The 26,542-nt window shown below is 35.7% G+C and overlaps 1 protein-coding gene across 1 annotated transcript in view; it reads right to left on the bottom strand.

Annotated features, from left to right (window-relative positions):
- LOC126974270 (alpha-(1,6)-fucosyltransferase) overlaps positions 1-26,029 on the bottom strand; it is a 51,770-nt gene extending 25,741 nt beyond the window's left edge. Inside the window, exons 1-6 of the mRNA XM_050821726.1 lie at positions 25,863-26,029; positions 23,347-23,509; positions 13,714-13,836; positions 12,114-12,320; positions 10,398-10,563; positions 4,358-4,544 (exon numbers count right to left, since the gene is read on the bottom strand). Of these exons, the coding sequence (XP_050677683.1) occupies positions 4,358-4,544; positions 10,398-10,563; positions 12,114-12,320; positions 13,714-13,836; positions 23,347-23,477 (814 nt within the window). The 5' untranslated portion in view covers positions 23,478-23,509; positions 25,863-26,029. The remainder of the gene's footprint in view (positions 1-4,357; positions 4,545-10,397; positions 10,564-12,113; positions 12,321-13,713; positions 13,837-23,346; positions 23,510-25,862) is intronic.
- Positions 26,030-26,542: the final 513 nt, after the last annotated feature.

The following is a 26,542-nucleotide window of genomic DNA, read 5'->3' as shown; positions in this document are numbered from 1 at the left end:
ACGGTTGGTCACCGGGGGAGAACTCGACCAAAACCCTCCAGAAAAACCTACCAGGAACAAACACACTAAAAACGATTTATTCCAGGTGGCAACATTAAAACAACAACTCACAGATTAATAGAGCTGATAGAATCATTAGAAATTACAACATATGACGTAATCGGCCTTTCTGAGATCCGTCGTGTCGGCACATCAATCAAGGAATACGACAATTTCATATTTTGCTATACAGGACAAACACGAGGATTATATGGCGTCGGATTCATCATAGAGAAATATCTCAAAAGAAACATCGTCAGTTTTAACGGGTTATCAGAACAAGTAGCTCTCCTAAAACTAAATATAAATGGATATCAACTAGATATACTGCAAGTCTATGCACCCACAGAGGCTTTAAATGAAGATGAGGTGGAATTATACCATTAATGAAACTTTAAGAATCTCAGGTAAGAACATAATAGTCATGGGTGACTTTAACTCAAAAATTGGGCACCCTAGACTAGAAGAAAACTTGATAATGAAAAATCATGGATATGGCTTGAGAAATAGCAGAGGTGAACGCCTGATTGATTTTGCATTCGAAAACAAATTAAGTATTATAAACACATTCTTCAAAAAACCTAAAAACCAAAGATGGACCTGGAGATCCCCAGACGGAAATACGAGGAATGAAATCGACTTCATATTAACCAATCTAGATAACAATGTTCTTAATGTGCAAGTCTTAAATGTGAATTTTCCCACCGACCACAGGCTTGTAAGGGCATCTTTTATACTACGAAAAATTAAGAAAAGCCGTATAAAATACACAAACCGCTTAAGAAAATCATTGAAAACCGAGACAGAAATAACAGCATATAACCTATCTTTAGAAAAGCTCGAAGACCAACTTCAACATAAAGTGGATGCCACCATACAAGCTAACTACGACAATATAATTCGATGCATAGAAAAAAGTATACATATCGCACAAAATGTTGAACAACACACCAATAAGCCTAGTTTAATATCAGCCTATACCAGGAAGCTCATGGATCGGAGAAAACAACTGCATGAAACTAAACCAAAAACAAGAGCTATGAAAAGTGAGCTAAAAGCTTTATATAAACTCATAAGTGAAAACATAAAGAGAGACTACATGCTTCATCGAACAAAAAGCATAGAAAAACACATAAGCACTACTGGCAGAATGAAAAAAGCATACAAGGAGCTAAATACCCACAAGATATGGATTAAACAACTAAAAGAAACAAATAATTTATCACATAACTGGACCGATATTATGAAAACCGCAACAAATATCTACAAAAAACTGTATGATTGTAAAGCTCAAAACTCTAAAAATATATTTGTCAGCAGCAGTACAAAAATACCTGCAGAAGACGTCTCACAGATAAAAATGATGGACGAGCTAGAAATGATAGAAGGAATAAAAAAACTGAAAACAAAAAAATGCCCAGGGCCCGATGCAATTACTAATGAGACGATAACAATAGGTTGTAAATATCTCGCACGTCCTCTGATGCAGCTCTTTAACTCTATATTAGAGTCAGGCATCACACCCTTTCAATGGTCAGAGTCGAACATGATCCTACTGTACAAAAAAGGCGATCCCACTGACATAGGAAATTATCGACCTATCAGCCTGCTGCCCACAATTTACAAACTTTTTTCATCAACAATTGAAAAGCGCATTAGTAAGAGTATCGAGGAAAACCAACCAATAGAGCAAGCTGGTTTTAGACGTGGATATTCTTAATAGATCATATCCACGCAATTGAACAAATTATCGAGAAGTAATTCATTAGAATATCAGAAACCACTCTATGTAGTGTTCATTGATTACCAGAAAGCCTTCGATACAATCCGACACTCTTCTATATGGCTCGCCTTAAGCTCACAACATGTTGAACACAAATATATAGATATTATAAAGTATTTGTACAACAACTTGCACCAGTAGAGTCAAACTAGAGACGATAGGACCACCGATACCCATAAAGAGAGGTGTAAGGCAAGGCGACCCACTATCTCCGAAAATTTTTATAGCGGTACTAGAGATGGTCTTCAAGAAACTAAATTGGGATAGAACAGGGCTGAACATCAACGGCAATTTTATCAACCATCTAAGATTTGCCGACGATATTATTCTACTATCCGAAAGTGCTAAAGAGATGGAATCAATGATTCACTCACTGAGAACTACTAGCTACGAAGTAGGTTTGGACATGAATTTAAATAAAGCAAAAATTCTGTCCAACAGTATAGAACACCCCATACATCTCGACCAGAAACCATTAGAATACGTAGATAGTTACATATACCTAGACAAACAGGTTTCCTTTGGAAAACAAAACAATGACTTAGAAATTCTGGAGTCTAAAAGAAGTACTAAAGGGAACCATGCCTATTCATTTAAAGAAAAAACTAATGGATACATGCCTGCTCCCCTCTATCACATACGGCTGCCAAACGTGGAAATACACGCTACGCGTAAAGAACAAAATCAGATCCTGCTAACGAAATATGAAGAGAAGTATGACAACTGTGAGAAAAATACAAAAAATCCCACACAATATCATACGGGGAAAGACTAAAGTCACAGATGCGCTTAATTTCTCACAAATGTTAAAATGGCGCTGGGCTGGCCATGTAGCCAGGATGAGCGATGACCGATGGACTTCAAGACTGACGTTGTGGCGGGGCCCTGCTAGTGTTAGAAAGAAAGGTAGACCAGTAACTCGCTGGGATAACGATATTATAAAAATAGCTGGTAAAAATTGGATGACAGTTGCCAAAGATGAGAGACAAATGGAAAAGTCTGGAGGAGGCCTTCACCCTCACATAAGAGGGGTTCTTGCATGCCTGCATGTTAAATTATAGGTACCTTTGTAAATATTATATTATATAGTTATATAGGTTTTAGTGCGTTGGTTTGAGACGAATAATCTGCACTTAAACAGTAAAAAAACAAAGTGTTTACGGTTCATTACACCAAACACAGCGGAGGTACAAACCAACGTACTTATAAATGACCAGAGATTGGAACTTGTGGACACTACGGTCTTCTTGGGTATCACGTTAGATAAAAAGCTTCAGTGGGGTCCACATATTACCCATCTAGCAGATAGACTCAGCTCTGCGGCATATGCAGTTAGAAAGATTAGAGAGTACACGAATGTTGCGACCGCTAGATTAGTGTACTTTAGTTATTTTCACAGCATCATGAAGTACGGTATATTACTATGGGGTCATGCTGCTGACATTGATATAGTGTTTGCACTGCAAAAGAGAGCTGTTCGTGCTATATATCAGCTTGGTTATCAGTCTCTCAAAGAAAAATTTAAAGAAATAAATATTATGACTGTTTATTGTCAGTACATTTATGAAAATTTAATATATGTTCACAAAAATCGTCACCTTTTTGCTCTTAATAGTGATTTTCATTATTATAACACTAGAAATAAGGGATTGCTTGTAACTAATTCTAGTAGGCTTCATAAGATACATAATAGCTTTAAGGGTAAATGTATACACTTCTACAATAAAGTCCCAGCCACTGTTCAGGCATTATCTATAAATAAATTTAAATGTTTTATAAAAAAATGGCTCTGACGTAAATCCTATTACTCCACTGCTGAATATCTAAATGATCGGACAGCCTGGGACTAGATTGTGATTATTTTATAGCGACTGTACAATATTGTATATTTTTATTGAAAAGAGCGCAAAAAAAAGAATGCTGGGAGAGTTTCTTGCGCCGCTTCTTCTCTCTCAGAGCGCCATTTGTTTCCGAAGCGGTAGTAGTATCTAGTAGTATAAGAAATGACATCAAAAAGAATTCTAAAGGAATCAATTTTGAGAAAATAAATGCCTTTTATGCCTTTTTATAACTTATATTTTCAAGTAATTTAACTAAGATTATACACATTACTTTACTTTACTATACTACCAAAAATCTAAATGTAAATAATCTAAGAAAGTATGTCTGTAATTTTTTACTTTTTATAATGCGAGAAATAAAAGGCTTTTTATTTTATTTTATTCATTATTATTATTTATGATCATGTCTACATACGTGTCAAGATGTAGCTTCATATCAAGAACAACAACTATGTCTCTGATATTGTCTACGCTCTTGAGTCAAGTACCAGATACCGTGTAAGGGAAACGACTTATGGTCCTCTTTTTTGTGAAGTTGACTGATTTAAATTTACTAAGATTTAAAGTCATTTTATTGTCACAACAGTAATTAGAGAATCGATCTAGGTCTTCCTGAAATTTATATAAGAATATGGTGTGTAAATATTTAACTTTATACCAAGTTTATTTATAAGGCCGTTTGTCTGTAACTCACCGGGCCACTGCACCACCTTGTCATCGTACGCCGTGGTACAGGTGTCGGAGATGGGATGGAACACGTACTCCCACCCCTTGGTGTTGTACCTCCAGCCCTTCGAGTTGAGGATGAGCGTTCTCTCACTCGCGTACGCGAAGATCAGACAGTACACGATGTGGTGGAGCTGGCAACCGAAGCCACAACCCTGAAAATTGAAAACTATTATTTCACATCGAACTTGGATATTTTAGTATTCTTCACTTAGGATCAATTTATCACGTCACACGAATTTAATGACTTTTGTGGCAGTTTACGGATTGCACAAACGCAGATTGCACTGCCTACCGTAGGTAGTAAATTAACTTTAAAACTAATGCTATATTTATTTAGGTTCTATTCTTTTTTTTATGATAATAAGGGACGAGACGAGCAGGACGTTCAGCTCATGGTAATTGATACGCCCTGCCCATTACAATGCAGTGCCGCTCAGGATTCTTGAAAACTCAAAAATTCTGAGCGGCACTACAATTGCGCTCGTCACCTTGAGACATACATATAACGAGGTTGCCACTGCCTAATTGCCTATATGTTATGCACGCTTCCTGGGTGTGACGTAATTTATGGATGGCCCCTTATAAAGAACAACTATAATAGAGTCACTTTGTCGCCCGTATATCAATTCATTCATCTCGGGCACATGTTTCTACATCAAAATTGATTTGATAAAATTAATTCGGTAATTTTGTCTGGGGTCCCTTGAGTCTGTTACAAAATATATCTACTATCTTCCACGTACGTGTTATATTGATATGGGGCAGTGCAGCCGATATGAATACCATATTCGTGCTGAGGAGAGAGCTAATCCCGCTATTTCTAAGTCCTACAGAATCATTAAGAGAAGATTTGAAAGAAATAAACATTTTGACTGTTGCATCTCAATATATATGTTCATAAGCAAATTAATGAATTTGCTAGAAACTGCCATAATCATAATGTTAACACGAGGAATGTTTTTTTAAATGGATAACTAAAGGTATTCGAATAAGCTGTAAAACAAAAAGTGTATTAAGATATAGAACATATAGAAAAAAAGGCGATAGCAATAAGAATAATTATTTGACATATGCAAGAACACTTAGATATTGTATTGCCACATCAAAAAAATTGAGTCATACCCAATATGTAGCAAACAGTAAAAACATATGCTATGCGACGTGGAAAATTATTAAAAATGAAACTAAAAGTATCAATAGTGACACTTGTATAGAATCAGTTATAGTAAATAATAATGAGATTAATAACACTAAAGATATAGCAAACAGTTTTAATGATTATTGGATAAATTTGACTAACAGCAGTGATAAATGTCTGACAAAGCGAAAGTTGAAACCTTGTATAAATCAAAATAAAACTGGAAGTAGTATTTTTCTCAATCCCATAACGGAAAACGAAACATTAAAAATAATACAATTGTTGCAGAATACTAAAGCAGTAGGCTATGATGAAATTCTCACAAAAATTATTTAAATATGCAAAGATGAACTAGTACCAGTTATAACATACCTAATCAATTTGTCGTTTGAAACTGGTGAATTCAGGTGAAGTGAGTCCAGACGCACTAAAATTATCGGTGGTCAAGCCACTACATAAAAAAGACGATAAAAAACAACTTAATAACTACCGCCCAATTGCACTCGTATCTATTTTTTCAAAAGTCTTTGAGAAAGCAATGTATGGCCGTTTAACAATTTTTTTTTACAAAAAATAATATAATAAACAAGCAACAATTTGGCTTTCAAAAAAACAAGTCGACAACATTAGCTGCATTTAAACTGGTTCACAAAATAGCAGAAAATATACATTCAAAAAAACCAACGTGTGTAATATTTTTTTATATGAGCAAGGCTTTTGACTTCGTATCACACACCATCTTGTTGGATAAGTTGAAGCAAAATGGCATTAGAGGACCAGGCTCTTAACTGGATGGAGTCTTACTTAAAAGACCGTAAGCAATGTGTGGAGATCAATTCTATCGACGAAAAGGCTACCATAATTGCCCAACAATCAAACTTTAAATTAAATAGATTTGGTGTTCCGCAAGGAAGCGTCCTTGGACCATTATTATTTTTAATTTATATTAATGACCTGCCTGTGACAAAAAATGACTGTTATTTATTCGCCGATGATATATCAATAATGTGTAATAATAATGTATGTAATAATAAAAATGTGATTGATATTTATGAAAGTGAAATTAACAATGAAATTAATACAGTGGTAAATTGGCTAGAGGATAATAATCTTAAAGTTAATATTAAAAAAAACCTCATTTATGCAATTTAGTTTTAGTAACCGCTCTAATAACTATAACCTTAAGATAAATTATACAAATACCCAAATAGAAGAAGCTCTGCATGTTAAATTTTTAGGAGCACTTCTAGATAAAAATCTAAAATGGAAAGAGCATGTAGACATGGTATGCCAAAAAATTGAAAGATATGTTTATGTGTTATATAGATTGCGTAAAACGGCTTTACCAAGTACAGTCCTGGCAGCTTATCATGGTTATGTCGCATCAGTACTTCGATATGGACTCATCTTGTGGGGAAACTCTAGCGAGGCTAATAGGGCTTTCATAGCCCAAAAGAGATGATTAAGAGCTATGACAGGAGCTTTTTACTTAGATTCGTGTGAACCACTGTTTAAAGAATTACGTATTCTTCCATTTCCCTGTATGTATATATACGAAATATGTATCTTTGTCAAACAACATGGCCATTTATTTACAAAAGCAAGAGATATTTATCCGAGAAATACAAGAAACGGTGACAGACTGGTGATTGCACACAAATATCATAATGCATCCTACGGAAAATGTAGCTATGTCATGTGTATAAAAATATTTAATAAACTCCAACAATTTAAAAAGGATCTTTTTACATGGCTTATAGATAAACGTTTTTATTCCATAAATGAAATGTTGACACATTAGGTTAAATTAAATTGACTTTAAAATATATATTAATTCTAGTCTTTAAATAATGATACTTAAAAAAAATTAGTATAATTTAAATTGACCTAAGTGCTTAAAATATAGAGTTTGTTAATGTTAATTATAATAATAACTAGAATTTTGTTAATAATAATTTTGCATGCCAGAAATGGCCGATAACGTTGACACATTAAAACTATTTACACCCATTGTTACATGTTTTCTAGCAAAATAAATGATTTATTTATTTAGTTTAAAGAGTTTGATTGGGCGATATATACGCTTTTACATTATGATCCCAGAAAATGTACAAAACAAATGTGTTACCAAATTCAAAACAATTGTTAAAAAAATTTGTGTGGTAAAAGTTATTATAACATAAATGATTTTCTTTATGATACCACAGATTGGGAATGGAGCGAACACCCTCAGGATATTTAATTACAAATTTTACTGTACGGTACTACATTATACCTATTGTGACTAAATTAAGGAAAAAAGGTCTGAGGCATACTATGTCGAATGGGTATAAATACTATTTTGAATAAAAATATTTGAATTTAAATTTGTAAAAACAGTGAATTATGTATCCTTGAGCAGTGTACTCTACAGCACTTTCTTGCGTTATAGTAAGTACAGAAAATTTATTTCATCTAGCTTCATTTTATATGGTTCGGACAATTTGTAATAGTAATAAAATATCGAAAAATTGAAAGATATCTCAATGTTAAATATTTGACACTGTCTTCTCAATATTAAATGTTAATGTTACATATTTATTGTGTTGAATATTTTATTTTGAATGTATTTGAGCAAGCTCGCCGGAAGTTGTGCTAGCCTAATTTCACCGGAGACGCGCTGAAGCGAAAAATCATGTTTATTATACTGTAGCTGTGTTAGTACTGATAATAATCAATGATCATAATATACTTTTTCCAAGCAAATTTCTAAGCCAAGGAAAGCCTGGGACTAATCCTAGTGATGATTATGATTATTAGCAATGATTGTAAGTACAATATTGTATATTTGATTAAAAAGAGCACAAAAACGAATGCTGGTAGAGTTTCATGCGCTGCTTCTTCTCTCTCAGAACGCCATTTGTTTCCGAAGCGGTAGTAGTATAAGAAATTACACCAAAAAGAAATCTAAGGGAATCAATTTTGAGAAAATAAATGCCTTTTTATAAATATTGTGTTTGTTGCAAATAAATACCTTTCTTTATTTTTTTCTCTTTCATTACAATGTAATGACAATATGTTCTATACGTTAGCATATCTATTAATTTAGATGGTGGCAATCCAATTTATATATTTTGTATAAGCTTTAGATCTATGGTTCACTCCTCTATGCTACATTGTTGTTACCTCACCATTGTCTAAGTGTTTAATCGTATTACTTTCTGTGTCTAACCAACTTCAATAAAAACGTACTATTTTAAAGAGATTCTTATTTATTGCCATTATCCCGCTTCCACACAAGACTTATATCGTAAAACATCACAAGCCATAAAGAGAAGCGTGATAATACTTCGCCCTCCGTTATATTTCTTGCATCAATGCACTCCTTTAGATTTAAATGTAATGTCTTATATGTCTGTGCACCGGTACCTTGAAAACATAACAAAGCAAAAAAGTTCACCGCGAAGAAGCAAATACGAATATAAGAACAAGTAGGTTATCTATAACAGCTAAAAACTCCTTGAAGGAGAGGAAATAATTTCACAAAAACATCAACATTAACTATTATTTTCCATTCAAAGTACCTTTGAACTAATTTAAATTCATGGGAAATTAATTAACTAGTCTAACGAGCACAAGGAAATTACAAAACTAATTATTTGCTATTGTAATGATCTTATTATTAATCGGATATCGATAACAAATACGTACCTACCTACGTACAATATTCTTTTAATTTTGTCTCTTGTAAAATTTAAAACTGTGTAAGATTTCAAAGCAGAAGTAAGAAAAGTATAATTAGACGGTTTTATTTGTACCAGCGGTCGCTAATAGGTATAGGTATTGTTTATCTTCAATAATTTAACTCAATAAGAATTTTTTTAAAACTTAACTTTAATAAGAAAAAAATTTAACAAAAAAACAACCGAGTTCAAAAAAATATATTCCAAAACAATATATCTATACTTAATATTATAAAGCTGCAGTGTTTGTTTGTTTGAACGCGCTAATCTCTGGTACTACTGGTCCGATTTGAATGATTCTTTCAGTGTTCGGTAGTCCATTTATCGAGGAAGGCTATAGGCTATGTTTTTTTTTCAAAATTAGGGATCCGTAATAAAATTGCTATTTTGTAACACAAGGTGTAAAATCGAAAACCTATTTTTGCGTGCGCTGCAAAAACTATTGACAATAGAACAAAATGATGTACAGGCTATAATATAGGCAATATTTTATTACTTATAAAACTATCGCGTGAATTATACTTTATATGGCAAAACAACGTTTGCCGGGTCAGCTAGTAATATAATATGCACTAAAAAGCTTAAAAATACTTAATGCTACATAGACCCAAAACAAGTAACTTTTTTATAACAATAAGGGAAGAGACGAGCAGAACATTCTGCTGATGGTAATTGATACGCCTGCCAATTACAATGTAGTGCCGCTCAGGATTCTTGAAAAACCAAAAAAATTCTGAGCGGCACTACAATTGCGCACATCACCTTGAGACATAAGATGTTAAGTCTTATTTGCCTTATTTATTTGTTTAGTAATACACTAGCTACAATACCCTTCAGACCGAAACACAATAATGCATACACATTACTGTTTCACGGCAGAAATAGGCGCCGCTGTGGTACTCATAATCTAGCCGGCATGCTGTGCAAAGGAGCCTCACTGGTAAACTGGTATCGTTACCATGCCTTATCCAAATTTGAGTCTCATGCCAAAATTTAGCGAGTCAACATCTCCTAAGGATGCCTCGGGTACAGGCGAAACAATTTATTCAAGACAAATATTAGCTAAATTAAAATTCAAGATGACTCAAAAACAAATTTGGGTATTTCCGCTAAATAACGCCTTACTCAATTAATGTAAACCATACCTTATTCAGGTTACATATAACTTTCCTCGCGTCTCTGCAGTTAGTTGGGTTCTGCAGATATCTGAGCCTCCTCTGCACCAGCTCGCTAACGTTTGCCGCCTCGGAGCGTCTCCACTCCAGGTAGCCGTCCATCTCCTGAAGTTTCTGCTGGTCTGACAGCAGGGACCTGATGATAAATATGGTCGTTTATCGCGATTGGTTGGACCGCCCACATTCTCTTGCAACATAAGAGGAATCACAAGAGCATTGCCGACCTTTATCTCTGGATCTACTGAACCGATTTTGAAAATTCTGTTACCAATAGAAAGCTAAATTTTTGTGAGTGTCATATATATGCTATATATTAACCCAAAAAATTAAAACACTTTTTCATAGTAGTTGTATTTATAAAATGCGTCGGAGAAAAAACCGTCAAACAATTAAAGATAAATTATATGGCAGAAACAATGTTTGCCGGGTCAGCTAGTCAGGAATATATTGAAAGGCAACACTCAAGATGTTAACTTCTTTAAATTTTGCTCTCAATGATTCTTAAACATATTATTCATTAATATAATATTAAAAAACCATCAAATTAGACAGGCTTTACGTGCAGAACATTATGTAAATAAAGCATAATATTGTAAACTATCCAACAATGGTACTTGCATAATATACATGAAATTATTCACGCATCGTTCAGACAAATTGTATTGTGAAATGAAAAACAAAGGACGGGAGACTGTTGTTGCGTAACAATAACCATTAAAATACAAAGTTATGACAATGAGTGGGGTGATGGACTTTTTGATCGTGTTTAGCTAAAGCCACACTTTACTAGACTTCATCATCATTTCAGCCGGAAGACATCCACTGCTGGACAAAGGCCTCCCCCGAAGATCGCCATGACAATCTGTCCTGCGCTGCTCCATCCAACCAGTTCCCGTGATCTTTTTTTTTTAAATAAGAGGGGGCAAACGGGCAAGAGGCTCACGGGATGGGGAGAATAGCAACAATAGGTGTCAAGAGATGCGTTGCCGGCCTTTAAGGTATGCTCTTTTCATGAAGGTCCCTAAGTCGTATCGGATCGTTAAAACTGCAGAAGAGAGAGTGATCACATCGCCGTCAATTTTTATTATATATAATAGGGGTTAAAGTATGAAATTGCCGTTTTATTGTAATAGGTACTTCGAATTGACATAGAACCTTCATGGTTTGAAAAAACTTTGTTCACGTGGTACCTATGTAGTTCTTCTTTTAAAAAATGTGCAACATACGATTATTGACTTACAGTTGTTTTATTTTATTCAGCTTTGACAAGAATAAGGGTACTTCGAAAATTCGAGTGATTTTTGAATACGAGTTCCGCCAAGGAACTCACGCGGCAGCACCAGCTCGCAATATCAATGTTGCGTTTGGAGAGAGGACTGCTAATAAACGCACCGTGCGACATTGGTTTAAACGCTATCGTGATGGAAACTTTGATAAGCGTACATTGACTCCTAACCAAAGCAGGTTTTACTTAGAATGACGGATTTTCATAAAAACCATTCACCCTTTTTGTATCCCATAAAGGGCCGAATTTATAAAAACCTCTTCATAGTGTTCACTTACGTCATTATGGAAGCTTTGTTTATGAAGCATACTTTTAAGGTTGTTACCCCAGTGGTATTGATAAATCAGACGGTCAGAACAATTAATCATATAAATAATTTAAAAAAAAATGCAACTCAATACCTTTTCCTGTGCGCGACTTGGTCCAGAATCGCTTGGATCTTCTCCGAATTGGGATCCCCTTTCATAAGCTTTGTTAGCTCATGGTTTATAAAATACCATATTTCTTTAGAGTTAGAGTATATCCTTCTTCTGAGATTCTCGTATTCTTCCGTCGGACCGCCGTACGAATCCAAAAGAGATCCGGGCTCTATTTCATTGAGATTTAATCTACAAAAATTGCAAGTAATGTGTAATGGTTAGGTATTGTAACAGAGCGTTTTATTCTCACGTAGGAACTCATTGTTATTCGGTTGACGGTAACAGTGGAGTAAGAATTTATTTTAAACTAGCCGTGCCCGCGACTTCGTCCCCTTAGTTTTTAATGTGGATGCGGATATCGATAAAAATCACAATAATGCTTCTCTGTATACGATATTAAATATACTGCACCGGGACTCTAATCATATAGTTTTCTGGGATCGGTCACGCGCGACAAATCACATAAAGCTAACCGTGCGAAAAACAGAGAACAGTTAAATCCACAACCACAACTATCAGCGTTTGTCCTCGGGCTTTAATAGTCATTGCATAATATAGGCTTATTGAGAATTGGACCCATTTGAAAGTAAATTGTAAATTATGTCGAATCAAAGGAATTCGAGGTATGAAAACACTCGCAACTGCTCCATTTCCCGTTAAAACCTCATAAACCTCATGACATTTTGCTGCAAATTAATTACTTTTAACCGAAATGGCGCGAATGGAAAGCAATCGATAGAGAGAGAGACTAATCTCTGAGAGAATGAACTAAATCATGAAGTGAGAACGGGCGGCCATTTTTTTAATATATGATGAGGCAAACGGGCAAGAGGATCACGGGATGGAACCGCCCATGGACATCTGCAACAACAGGTGCCAAGAGATGCGTTGCCGGTCTTTAAGGTCTTTTCTTGAAGGTTCCTAAGTCGTATCGGTTCGGAAAATCCGCAGCCGGTAATTGATTCCACAGAGTGGCTGTGCGTGGCAAGAAATTTCTTGAAAACCGCGCGGTTGTGGAATATAATATAATCCCCACACGTATTGGCCACACAAAATTCCACAAAATTGGCTCGTTTGCACCGGATGCCGGCTAGATTATAGGTACCACAACGGTGCCTTTTTCGGCCGTGAAGCAGTAATGTGTAAGCATTATGAAGCAGGTATGAAGGGCGCCGTAGCTAGTGAAATTACTGGGCAAAGGAGACTAGACAACTTACGTCTCAGGGTGACGAGCGCAGTTGTAGTACCGCTCATAATTTTAGGGTTTTTCAGTAATCCTGAGCGGGACTGCATTGTTATGGGCAGGGAGTATCAATTACCAACAGCTGAACGTCCTGCTCGTCTCGTCCATTATTTTCATATTTAAAAAAACCTAAAAGAGCGACAACGCTCGTGTGATTCCTCAAGTGTTGTAATACAATATGAGCAGCGGTGATCACTAACCGGCATGTCGCTCAATAGTTATTTATTAATCTTATTATTATCTTTATTATATCTTATATAAAAAAAACATCAAAGACGATAATGCCGTTTAGGAACTAATACCGGAGTACATAAGATAAACAAACTATATGAAACTCACCCTTGAGATTTCTTGACTTGTGATATAAGTTTGCTGTGCTGTTGTTGTAGAGATTCCAGTTGCATTGATACAGTCTTTAGTCTCTCCTGGAATTCCACAACTTCCTCCGAAGTGCCCTCGCATCTACAACAATGATCGATAATCAATTTACTTAAACAAACTAAACCTGAGGTTTCTTTTTTAATCTTTTTTTCCAAGTAGGTACTGGTGTTTTAAATAGTTGTTATCACTGATCATTTCATCATCATCACAGTCATATTTGTGATACAAAGCAAAACATTTCTGAAATCATCTATTAATAAGGCTTTACTCACGTATTTTGTCGGTGTCGGTTCCGACTAGTTTCGGACCATTCGGAGGTCATTCATCAGGGTGAGTGTGGTGGATTCGCGGTAACGTCCCACCTCTTACTGCGGACTTGAACTCGTAGTGCGCGGCTGGACAGGGCGGGAGGGCCGGTGATGACGAGCACGGTATCACTGACACTGTATCACTATTGGTGTCCACGGGTGCACAGAATGTACTCACAATGTCCGCTACGTGATCATAGGCACTATGCGTCTTATTGCGAGACGCGTTTTGTAACACAGGTTTCCAAGTTGGAAACTAGTTGGAATTGACACCGACAAAATACGTGAGTAAAGCCGTATTAATAGATAATTTAATATAATGACTCACCAAAGTTTTGATAATTTAATTTCTGAAATCACTTGATTTTTACAGAATTGAAGGTGCAAGGAACTTCGCCGAACGAAAGGTATCACTTTTTTTTATTCCCCTTCGATTTGTGCTCGCGGCTGCGTCGTGTAACGGGTCGCCTCCTTCCATCAAATATGTGCAACAAAACGATGGCTGGTCCATGCGTCAATTCGTGAACGAGTGCTGCATGTGCTTTTTACCTTTGAACATGATTCATATATTGGATGCAGCACCTTCTTCTTATCAAGACCTCTACTTTTTCCGAACATATGGTAAATTCAGTAATTTACATTAAATATTTATAATGACGATTCAAAAGACCTCAGTTTAAGCCTGTTTGAATAAACATTGTTTGACTTTGATGAAACGTAAACATACAGTCTTTCAATTTCGTTCGCTAGCTTTCATTTGCCGTCCGCGTCGGCCCAGAAATATTGAAAGGCTCAGGTGGATTCAGGAAGTTCATCCATACAGCGGCTCAAAAGTTATGGTATGGGCGGGTATTATGAAGAACAGCCGAACTGAGCTCGTTTTTGTAAATGGAAACATGAACGCTGAAAATTACGTTGAGGATATTCTCAGACCTTAATTATGCATCCATTTGCACAAACCTTTGGCTCCGATTTTATGTTAATGCATGACAATGCGTGTTCACATACAGCTCGGCGAACCAGTCAATACTTGGCAACGGAGAACGTCCGGGTATTGCCCTGGCCTGCACAATCGCCAGACCTCAACCCCATCGAGCACGCATGGGACATGCTCCAGAGACGTGTTTTGAAGGACTTGGACGGAGTAACAACAACCCAACAGCTGAAGGATTTGCTACAATTCCATTGGGAGCGAATACCGCAAGATGACATAAACAGTATCATTAATTCAATGAATCATCGTTACCGACAAGTTCTGAATAGCAGAGGAGGCCATACTTTGTATTAAATTATCCTATTCTTTCACAATAAATTCATTTTCTTTAGAAATTTCATTTTGTTATAAAAATGTGTAGTTGCTTATGTACCTGGTTTCTTCAGTATATTCTAATATTGTTAATTTCTGTTATTAAAAGAACTTGCTGTTATTTTTACATCATAGGACCCTAAAAATAATATTTTAAAAATAAAATACGTTTTAATGTGAAACGCCATCCTAAAATTTAAATTAGTACATGTTTCTCAGGCTTTTTTGATGTGTGTACTATCTACAGATAGAGATAAATTGCTACCTTCTACTGTCAGTAATTAGCTTTCATTAATCTGAAGCTGTCCCAATATATAATTCATTGTTATCGCCTTATATTGGGACGCGTGAATTACCATTTCCATACAAACTTCAATCGCTGGTAATCTATACGTTCTCCCATTGACAGACAGCGTGTACGGATAAGGTGAGTTACCGTCGATAAGTTTATTGGGACAGAAAAGTCAACGATAATTACGATTTTTATCTCAAGTAGGCCACAACTGGAGATAGACTGAATATTGGGAACGGCTGTAAGTCGTATCAGTTCGCGAAACTGCAGAAGGAAATTGATGCTAAAAAGCAAAATCCGCGGATGTAGAATGCCTGACGTCAACGTGATGCGGGTGGATTTTCGCATTATTACGTAACGTCAGGCCTGTCCCACTCCCAGAATCGAAATTGTTAGTACGTGCGGCGGCCTCTACAGAGTAGGACAGCCATTAGAGACTCACGAGCGAGCAGTGACGCACGCGCGAGCTTTGTTGTCACTGTAGGTTTGACAACGAAATAATATTAATTAAAATTACGATTACATACCTATTTATAATATACAAAAAAACAGAGCAATTTTAATAAGATGACCTTATACTAAGTAAGTCAACCCTAATGTTGTCAGAAGAGGTAAGAGTCACGCGATAGAAAGAGAGGCAACTACTAGATTAATCAAAATGTAGGTTAGTAGCGCTGTGCGATCTGAATTACACCTTATTGTATGACCGCAAGAGTCCCTATTTCTTTATTTGATTTCGCGGAGTGAGACTTCTGTACTTGTACTATTGTATATTATTTGGTAACGCCCCGCGTTGGCAGTCGGCTGCTGGTACCCGAAAAATTCCTCTTAGAACTCTCTTTGATATGTGCAAGATGGTGGCTGATAAGTGGCGATGATTTGAATAAAAATACACCTAGCTTTAGTCAAAGGTGCCAGTAATTAAAGGCACACGAGGCATTCCATCTCAATCCTCGAGAATGGATGTGTTCGTAATTGTATCACAGTACACTAGATGCGTTACTTTTATCAAACTGTGTGTTATTCTGGCACTCGATGTCACTTAACACCGAGTATATTCTTATTAAAAGCCAAAAGCAACGGGCGTATTTGTCGTAGATACGAAGGGCGGCACTGAAAATTCGGAAATCAAGGAAGTGACATAACATTACTATTTAAAATGTATTTATTGCTTTTCGAAGTATTCTCCGCGAAATTTGACACATTTTTCCATACGATGGAACTAATCATTGAAGCAACCATTCCATTCGGAAGTTGGGGTCTCCAAAATGGCCGTTTTGTTGGCGTCCACAGCTTCTTCAGGTGATGAAAATCTCTGACCACGCAATTTACTCTTTATTTTAGGGAAAGTATAGAAATCATTAGGGCTTAGGTCGGGGCTGTACGGTGGAAGGTCTAATAATTCTATGTTTTCTTGCTCTAAAAACTCTTTTGTTCTGTGCGCGGTGTGAGAACTCGCATTGTCGTGATGGAGGATCATGAGGCGGTTGCAGTTCTCTTTACGGAGTTCTGAAGCGACCTGTGGCAAATGAATGCTAGCATACCATTCTGAATTAACCGTTCTTTGACCCTCAAGAGGAATAGTCGCAACATGGCCGGTTTTGGAGACAAACGTGGCCACCATTTTTTTTGCAACACTCCGCGATCGAACAATTTTTGTTGGCTTTAACTCATTTTCGAACACCCAAACTCGTGAATGGTTTTTTGATTCGGGTTCGATGTTGTATACAGCATTTGAGGATCCTGCGTGGAATCTTTCGAGAGTTCTGATGCACCAAGTAACGCGAGCTTTTTGCTCTTCACAGAGCAAATGCGGTATCCATCGGGAAAACAACTTTTTTACACCTAATTGTTCATGCAAGATTATTTGTATTTGACTCATGCCAATGTCTAAAGTTGCCTGAAATTCGCGGTATGTCACATGTCGATCTTCCTCAATCAGCTTACGCACAGCATCAACGTTTTCTTTGGTGACTGCAGTTTTTGGACAACCTTGACGGGGATCATCACTGAGCTTGACACGTCCACATTGAAATTCAGCAAACCAGCGATAAATTGTGGTTTTGGATGGGGCTTCGTCACCAAATGCAGAAATCATCCGGTCAACACACTGTTTTTTGTGTTAAACCACTTCGAAAGTCATAATAAAACATCGCTCTAGAATTTTCTCAAGTCAATTCCATTTTCTCAACGACTAAACAAGTTTGAAAAGATCTTGTGACAAGACCGAGAATCTTTTTTTAAAAAAATAAATGGTATTCGATTTTTAAAACCAAGGAGTTTTCAATTAAAAAGAAATTAATATGACAGGAACAGTGGAAATATTCCATTCCGAATACTTTTAGTGCAGCCCTCGTATTATCGTTGAGGCGAGTGCTAAATGTATTATCAAACAATTTAACGACAAAACTTTTATGTGCTCAATGCTTACGAATATACTCGGATATGGGTATATATTTAACTTCACGGAGCAATTTGGAGCGGAACACTTCACCACATTACAAATACACGAAGGAACTCTTAGCGATACTTTTATACATGGATAAGGCCTAGGATGGCTAAGGGTATCAGATCCGAGAAATCGGATTGATGATTATTTTATAAAAAAAATGGCGTTATCCAAGAAAAGGTGTAATGAAAAATATTGGATGTTTTAAAGTTTCACCTAATGTTAAGTGATCACCGCCGTCCACATTCTTTTGCAATACCTGGGTAATAACACGAGCGTTGCCGGCCTTTAGTAAAGGTGTACGCGCTTTTTTTGAAGGTACCCATGTTGTTTCGTCCTGGAAAAATCTCACAAGAAAGCTCATTCCAGCTTGGTTGTGGCACCGCACTGTGGAGGAACGTCGCACATTTAGATGGTAGGGATGATATCTATCTAAAGATATTTTAGTATTATTTTATTTTATATCCTTATCATATGCTGTCTAGCTTGTAGAGGTGCATTCGTTCGGAGTGTACTCGGATAGTGAATACCCGCAATACGAATCTACGATTTAATATGAACTTCGGTTAACGCCAGTGACACACATACATAAAATAATTTTTAAACTTTTTCAGTTTGCTCTGCTATCGATCATGTTGTTTCTAAGCAACATCCGTAGAAATATTCTATGATTATAACATCCCTACTAATATGATAAATGTGAATGTAAGTTTGTTTGTTACTCGCGCTTTCACATCTAAATTGAATTGAACCGATTTTGATGAAATTTAGTACAGAGATAGACAAGAGCTTGGGAAAGGACATAGGCTTATATAGCGAAAAAAGGCTTGAAGGGGTCTCAAACCCTTAGCTTAGTTCATCATTATCCGAAGATAGCATCATGAAACTTAAATATTTGGTCTAGCGTTTTTCAAATTTAGACCTGTGTGGGGCGAAAAAGGGAGATGAAAGTTCTATAGTTGGTAGCTTAGAAAATGTATTAACCACAACAGTTTGTATGTGTATTATTTGCAAAGCGAGTATATTAAAAAATAAAAAATGTTGCCCCAAGTAACTATTGCACGGGGACTAAGTCGCGGGTAAAAGCTAGTATGATTATAAGAAAATATTGCAGCCTAACAATACTTAATTAAGCTAAAGCCATGTTCAGTTTTAACGACGTGGACTAACTTGGCCGTATTGTAGCGTATATTCACAATAACATGAAATGTACTTGTAAATTATTATGTAAATTAATGTTTAAATTAAATACAGATAATACTACTGTGAAAATAAAAAGAAGCGACGCTTTATAGTATAAACTTTTTTTTAATGCAAAATAAGCGACGAGACGAGCAGAACTTTTAGCTGATGGTAATTGATACGGCCTGCCCATTACATTGCAATGCCGCACAGGATTCTTGAAAAACCCAAAAAATTCTGAGCGGCACTACAATTGCGCTCGTCACTTTGAGACATAAGTCTCAATTGCCAAGTAATTTCACTAGCTACGGCACCCTTCAGACCGAAACACAGTAATGCTTACACATTACTACTTCACGACAGAAATAGCTGCCGTTGTGGTACCCATAATCTAGCCGGCATCTTGGGCAAAGGAGCCTCCCACTGGTAGCTGTGAAAACTTAGCGTTAAAGAAGTAATAAATAAAAAAACTACAACGAAATAAAGTATAATATTATCTGGTCTCGGAACCTGAGAGGCGCATGTTCAAGTCACGCATCGTTCATAAATTTTGGCTAAATATTTAATTTTGTATAATTAATCCCAGAAATGTGGTATTTGATAGAGCGACATCTCAAGTCAATTTCTAATATGCTGTGTTGCGGTGCATGTTAAGGTATTATGTATTAATAAATTCAAATGTTTTACTAAAAAATGGCATTGTCGTAAATCCTATTACTCCACAACTGAATATCTAAGTGATCGGACAGCCTGGGACTAGATTATGAGTATTTTATAGCATAGCAGTGACAGTACAATATTGTATATTTTCATTAAAAAGAGCGCAAAAAAAGAATGCTGGGAGAGTTTCTTGCGCCGCTTCTTCTCTCTCGGAGCGCCATTTGTTTCCGAAGCGGAAATATATTAGAAATGACATCAAAAAGAATTGTAAAAGAATCGATTTTGAGAAATAAAATGCCTTTTATGCCTTTTAATCTAAATCGCACCAATTTAAGTATTTTCGGACCTTTATTTAAATGGTTAAGGAATGGTTTAGATGTGTAATTATTGAAATTAACGTGTTCATTTCTGTACGTCTAAACCATTCCTTAACCATTTAAGTAAAGGTCCGACAATACTTAAAGTTAAGTATTCCTTAACTTTATATGTATAGTACCGTATAGCTTACTATGATTCAACATTACAATCACGGCTGTCTGCCATGGCAGCTGGTGCGCATAGATAACGCACCTCCATTTACTACGCATCCTTAAAACCCCTCGACATAAAATGAACGACGAGCGACGGTACACTCGCGCCCTTCTTGTATCAGGCCTGAACCAGAATCGCGACTCATCGGAAAACATAATTTTATCCCATTGTTCCTGGGTCCATGTTCTGCGTTCTCTACACCATTCATTTCGACGAGCGCGATTCCCGTGACGTATCGGTGGCCACCTAATTGGGCGTCGAGCTAGTAGGCCGTACTCATGCTGTCGATTTCGCACAGTTTGGGGACTTACATCTACACCACTTGAATTTTTTAGCCTCAAACTTATCTCTCGATCGGTGAACATCGGCTGGCGTCTTGCCGAGTGGATGTACTCCTTTTACGGCCAGAATGTTCTTCTTCGGGTTCCCTTGTATTATTGTAGCGCTACTAAAGACGATAAATAACACTTCTATAATTGCCAAAATGCCTAGATACCTGAGATTGATTACTTCCCGCTTGCAACATCCCTACAGCTCTTTGCATTTCATTTGCCGTCAAATCACGTCGCTCCGTGACGTAAAGAATATCTAACAATTCAATTTTGTCGCTAACTTTTTTTAAATGGTTGGTAAAGTTATAAAATCAAGACTAAACGTAGCAATAAAAACGCACTTAAATTCAAACAAATTCCCTTTCATCTAATTTTATGAAAAAAACAAAACATAATCGAAATTTTTTTTACAACCAGCCAGTATGTCATCAATTACAAAAAAGTTTACATACCTATGCACTTTGAGTGAATAAAGACTTCGAAATTAATTAATATAAATGGTAAATTTGTAATATCATGCATGTTGCTTAGACTTTTTTGATGTGTGTATATTGGGAACGGCCGTTAGGGACCTTCAAGCAAAGAGCATGCTCCCAACTTAAAGGGCGACAACGCATCGCTTGACCCCTGGTTTTGCTGATGTCCGTGGGCGAAGGTATCCCGCGTAAGGCACAATTATGCTGAGGTCTGTTAAATTCGATCAGTCGCGATTAGCTGCATTCTGTAAGATGACGTCTCCATTGTAACCAAAAATATCAGAGCATTATTAGAAAAAAAGTTGCATGCGAATACGACATCTATTTTTAAGACTATAAGTCCGCTGTTACTGTTCAAGAATGTGATGACATGCATTGCAAAGCTATCAGACGGCTAAACATAGGAATTTGGATAGCATTGAGAAGCCGAGATTGTTGATTTGTACTCAAATTGGTTTGTTTGAGAAAATAATAGTTACATTACATTAATGAGTTGTTAAGAGTCGTAATTTTGAACAAAATTTTAAATTAATTTTCATCATTTACATTTATAATTTTTAGCCAATTATATAATCATAGTTTTCTGTGTATTGTGAATTTGGGAGGCTCCTTTGCACCGGATGCCGGCTAGATTATGTATACCACAACGGCGCCTATTTCGGCCTGAAGGACGCCGTAGCTGTGTGAGACTTGACAACTTAATATGTCTCAAGGTGACGAGCGCAGTTGTAGTGCTGTTCAGAATTTTTGGATTTTTCAATAATCCTGAGCAGCACTGCATTTTAATGTTCATGGCGTACCGATTACTAACAGCTGAACGTCCTGCTCGTCTCGTCTCTTATTTTCATAAAAAAAAAGAAAAAAAAATCCAGTAAACGAACACCCAAGAGCAGAATTTCATGTGTTACTAGAAAATACAAACATAGACAAATTACTACCATTCTATGGAAAACATCGTCGGTGCTGGGTGAAGGTTTAGATAAAGGAGACCCTCTTTCAGTAGCCAGTGTCAGTTCTAGCTACACTAGTCTGTTCTAGGAAACAATTACTCTTAACAGATCTCAACAGTCCAAGGTCTTGTAGAAGTAGTGATATCTAATATTTGAACCTAACCTTACTAAATCCCTGACCCTGAAGGTGCCAGGGCCATATCTTATCATAGCACCAAAAAAATAATCTTGATATAATGTGGCTATTTACATATTTTGATTAAAGTTTTTAGTAACAATTGTATATCATATGAAAGTTTCATAAGCAATTTGAATGCTTCATAATTGTAATCAACTATGTTATATTATATTCATTTATAAATTGGTCAGTGACCCTGACTAGCATGCTAATCACAGTAGGTGCAAACATTTATGTGATGAGTTGTGGATATTTATTCATATTTATGTATGTTTAAGTAAGTATATCATATTAAATATATAAATTGTCTTGCAACCCATATGCACTAGGCATAGCACACACTACTATGCCTACTTTGGGGCATAATTTGGGTAAAAGTGTGTAAGTTAATATACTGATATTATATTATATATTATACTAGTTGACCCGACAGACCTTGTTCTGTATATAATAAATAAAATACTGTTTTTTATGAATTTGTCAATAATATTTCATAACATCAAGAATGATTTCGTAAAATATGCTCCCTGTTGTTGTAATGAAATTGTTTCACAGCAGAACTGTCAAACCATGCGTCAATAAATTCTCTCATAGAAATTATGTATGGACACATCAAAGGAAAAACAAATTTGTTGTTTTTATTTAATTTTGCAGCATTTTCCTATTTATTCACCTTTTAAACCTTTGCTGGACTTCCACAAATAATTCAAGACCAAAATTAGCCAAATCGGTCCAGCCGTTGTCGAGATTTAGCTAGACTAACGAACAGCAATTCATTTTTATTTATATAGATTATCATTAATTAATTTATTGATTAGCATCTCGAACAATACATAATACCCTAATAGTTTTGAAAAGCTTTTTATGCTTTACTAAAAATACATTTTTGACAATCCTTGAATGATTGAACCTTCAAGAAAATCTTACCTTAGCGGAGATATCACTAGATATGTGACCACAATCCATATGAATAATAAAAGAACAGCCACACGCTTCCATTTTGTCAAATACATCATCATATAACCGTTGACACCTGCCTGACTTGCATAGGCTATCATTTTGGCCTTACATTTCCCTCAGCATTTAACATCTGGAACAAAATAATCACTTAACTCATATGTCACACACAGGTCGGGCTCGGAATACATAAAATATTCAGGAAAATCACTTAAAGACCAAAAACAATCTTCACTATGGCACATATTCAGAAAAAATGTCAACAGACACAAGTATGACAACAACTATCACTTATACCTTCCTGAAGTAAAATATTTTCTGGTCTTTCTTGGAGAGTCAACTTATAACTATCATTTGAAAAACAAAATTTTATGAATGATGAGGGACTCGAACCCATGACCTCGGGCGTTCCGTGCTAGTGCTCTAACCAACTGAGCCAACCGTTCGAGTAACATATTGCTATAAAATCTTTTATGCTTTGTTCAACTCTCAGTTGGTAGAGCACCGGCACGGAAAGCCGGAGGTCGTGGGTTCAAGTCCCGCATCATTCATAAAATTTTGTTTTTCAAATTTTAATTTCCGATCAGTCTTTCATTCGCCATGACCATTAACAAATCTCAAGGCCAATTCTTGATAGTTTGTGGTCTGAATCGAGAAAATCCATTTCCGATGTTCAATCTATATACAGGGTGGCGCAATAGAACGTGCATATTGCATCATCTTTTTTCGCGGGGTAGAAAGTGCGCGGGCGGGGGGAGTCTGCATCGTTGGGTAGGCGGGCTCATGGAGTTTTAGTCACTATGAGTCACTTCGACGGGAAGCGTCGCGCATTTTGCGTGCGCGCATTTTACGAGAACTCTCGTTCATACATCGTTACTAGGCGTTTATATTGTTGTGAATATGGACTACGGCAAATTAGTGAAGCTCCGAGTGCTAATTTAATTAAAATATGGGTACAGTTACTATAACATAAATGACTTTCTCAATGATACCACAGAGTGGGAATGGAGCAACTGCCCTCGGGCTATTAAATAATAAGTTTAACTGTACAATATTACTTTGTAAGCATATTTTTTTTGATGAAAAAAAGCTGTCTGAGTTTGTTGCACCCATTCTTCTCAGATCTGAGCCATTTGTTTTGGAATGGGTGGTAGTTTTTGACTTTCAATAAGTGATGGCACATCCTATTTCAAATAAAAATATTTGAATTTGAAACCCTGACCTTTCATAATACAAAGAAAAGCATTATTCTATAATTGTGCTATATAGATATATTGGAAGTCACATTCATCTTTGGACCCAAGAACAAATTCAAATCATAAGCTATTTATTCATAATGGTAGGAACCAAGAAGTTACAAGAAAAATATTGTTACTATCTGAAACAGCAAACATTGTTTTGCTTATAAACATTACTTCTAGTGAATATTTTGGTACCTGATTGACAGAGGAATGGAGCACAGTGGATAATTTGCAATAAAAAATTTTTTTGCATGGGCATGGGCATAATCAGTTCAGTGGTTTAAGTGTCAAAGTGTAACAAACAAACTTACAATAACATTTATAATATTAGTAGGGATTCCAAGCTCTTATAGGTTATAAACACATTGCTAAATTCGTTTACAGGTTTAATAATTCTCCAAACACAGGCAAAAAGCTTAACGAGAGACACCTGCCCCTAGTTTTTAAGTACTTTTTGTTAAAGAAATAAACAAATTTATTATTATTATAGCAATATGATATTAATTTATTGGAATGTACATAGGACAGATAGTTTTTAAATAATAAAACAATGATGAAACAAGACTGAATGAATTCACCTGATGTCAAGTAATACAGTGCCTATGCAGTGCCACTCATGATTTTTTAAAAACCCAAAATTCTGAGTGGTATTGAAATTGCCCTCATCACTTTGAGACAAAAGATGTTAAGTCTCATTAGCCAAGAAATTTCACAAGCTACTGCTTGGTAACAGAAAAAGCAATGAGTAACAATACCTCATCATATAATTGTAACAATATTCTATTTGCCGCCACGATAAGCAGGTTTTATAAATCAGGTACCAATTTATCAGTCTCATTTGTCTAGTAATTACACTAGCTTTTGCTTAACATCAGAAAAAGCAATGAGATTGTTGGTCTACTATGAAAATGCCAAATGTGTTTTATTTTAAATGGACTAATACTGAATAGTATCGAGAGTGCGGTCAATAAATAAAAATATTACAACACAATTACTACAATTGTTGTACAACATAGGTACATAAAATTGATTTCAAATTGCTCCGGATAACCGTAATTTAGATCGAACTAGTTGAGAACATATACAGCCCTCGTTACTATTGATTAATGTGCCTATAATCCTGAGTAAAACTATATTATTTTAGAAAAATATAAAATTCAAATAACAGAATTAAAGTTATACACTGAACAGCAAATGAGTGAAACATCAAGATAAAATAAATTAAAGAGATGTAATAGTCCTTACTTGTTTATGCATCAACGGTATCACAAGAGACAAACAATATACTATTTAACCAATGTGTATATTATTATTGAAACCAAAATATTCAAAAGCTAAAACACGAAGTGCCCAGAGAATATATTTACTGAAGTGCCTGAAAGAAATCTGAATTCACCTGCCTGCTTGATTGACTCGAAAGTCAAAACCACAGAATAGGGTAATAGGTATTCCGTAAGTATTTAGTACTACCAGCTCCGAGACTGACAGATTATACTTTTTTTTTTTTGATTTTATGACCTGGTAACTAAGACTTTTAAGTCAAGTCTTTTTTTATTATCTAAATATGTATACTTTTCATTTCACAGTTCACTTATCACTTCACTTTATTTTATATTGTTAGAATTGTATTCTTAATATATTTATATAATGGCTTATAACTTCTTTTGTCTCTTAATAATTGTGACAGATTATACTCAAAAGTCAAAATCAAAGAATACATTTAGTAGAATAAATTTACCAGCGATTTATTTTTGCGCCCAGACAAAGGAGAAAGTGTTAACCAAGTATCAACACAAGAACCTGATTTAATGACTTGTCCTGCAAAAAATGTAAGTTTTAATTTTTAACAAATAAGATTATAATATCATTCTCTATTAAATAGGTATATAAAAACTCACTTGTTAAAATAATATAATCATAAAAGA

Source organism: Leptidea sinapis, chromosome 32, assembly GCF_905404315.1.
Source record: "Leptidea sinapis chromosome 32, ilLepSina1.1, whole genome shotgun sequence".
In the NCBI taxonomy this organism is placed as follows: domain Eukaryota; kingdom Metazoa; phylum Arthropoda; class Insecta; order Lepidoptera; family Pieridae; genus Leptidea; species Leptidea sinapis.
This window is presented reverse-complemented; position numbering and strand designations above follow the sequence as displayed.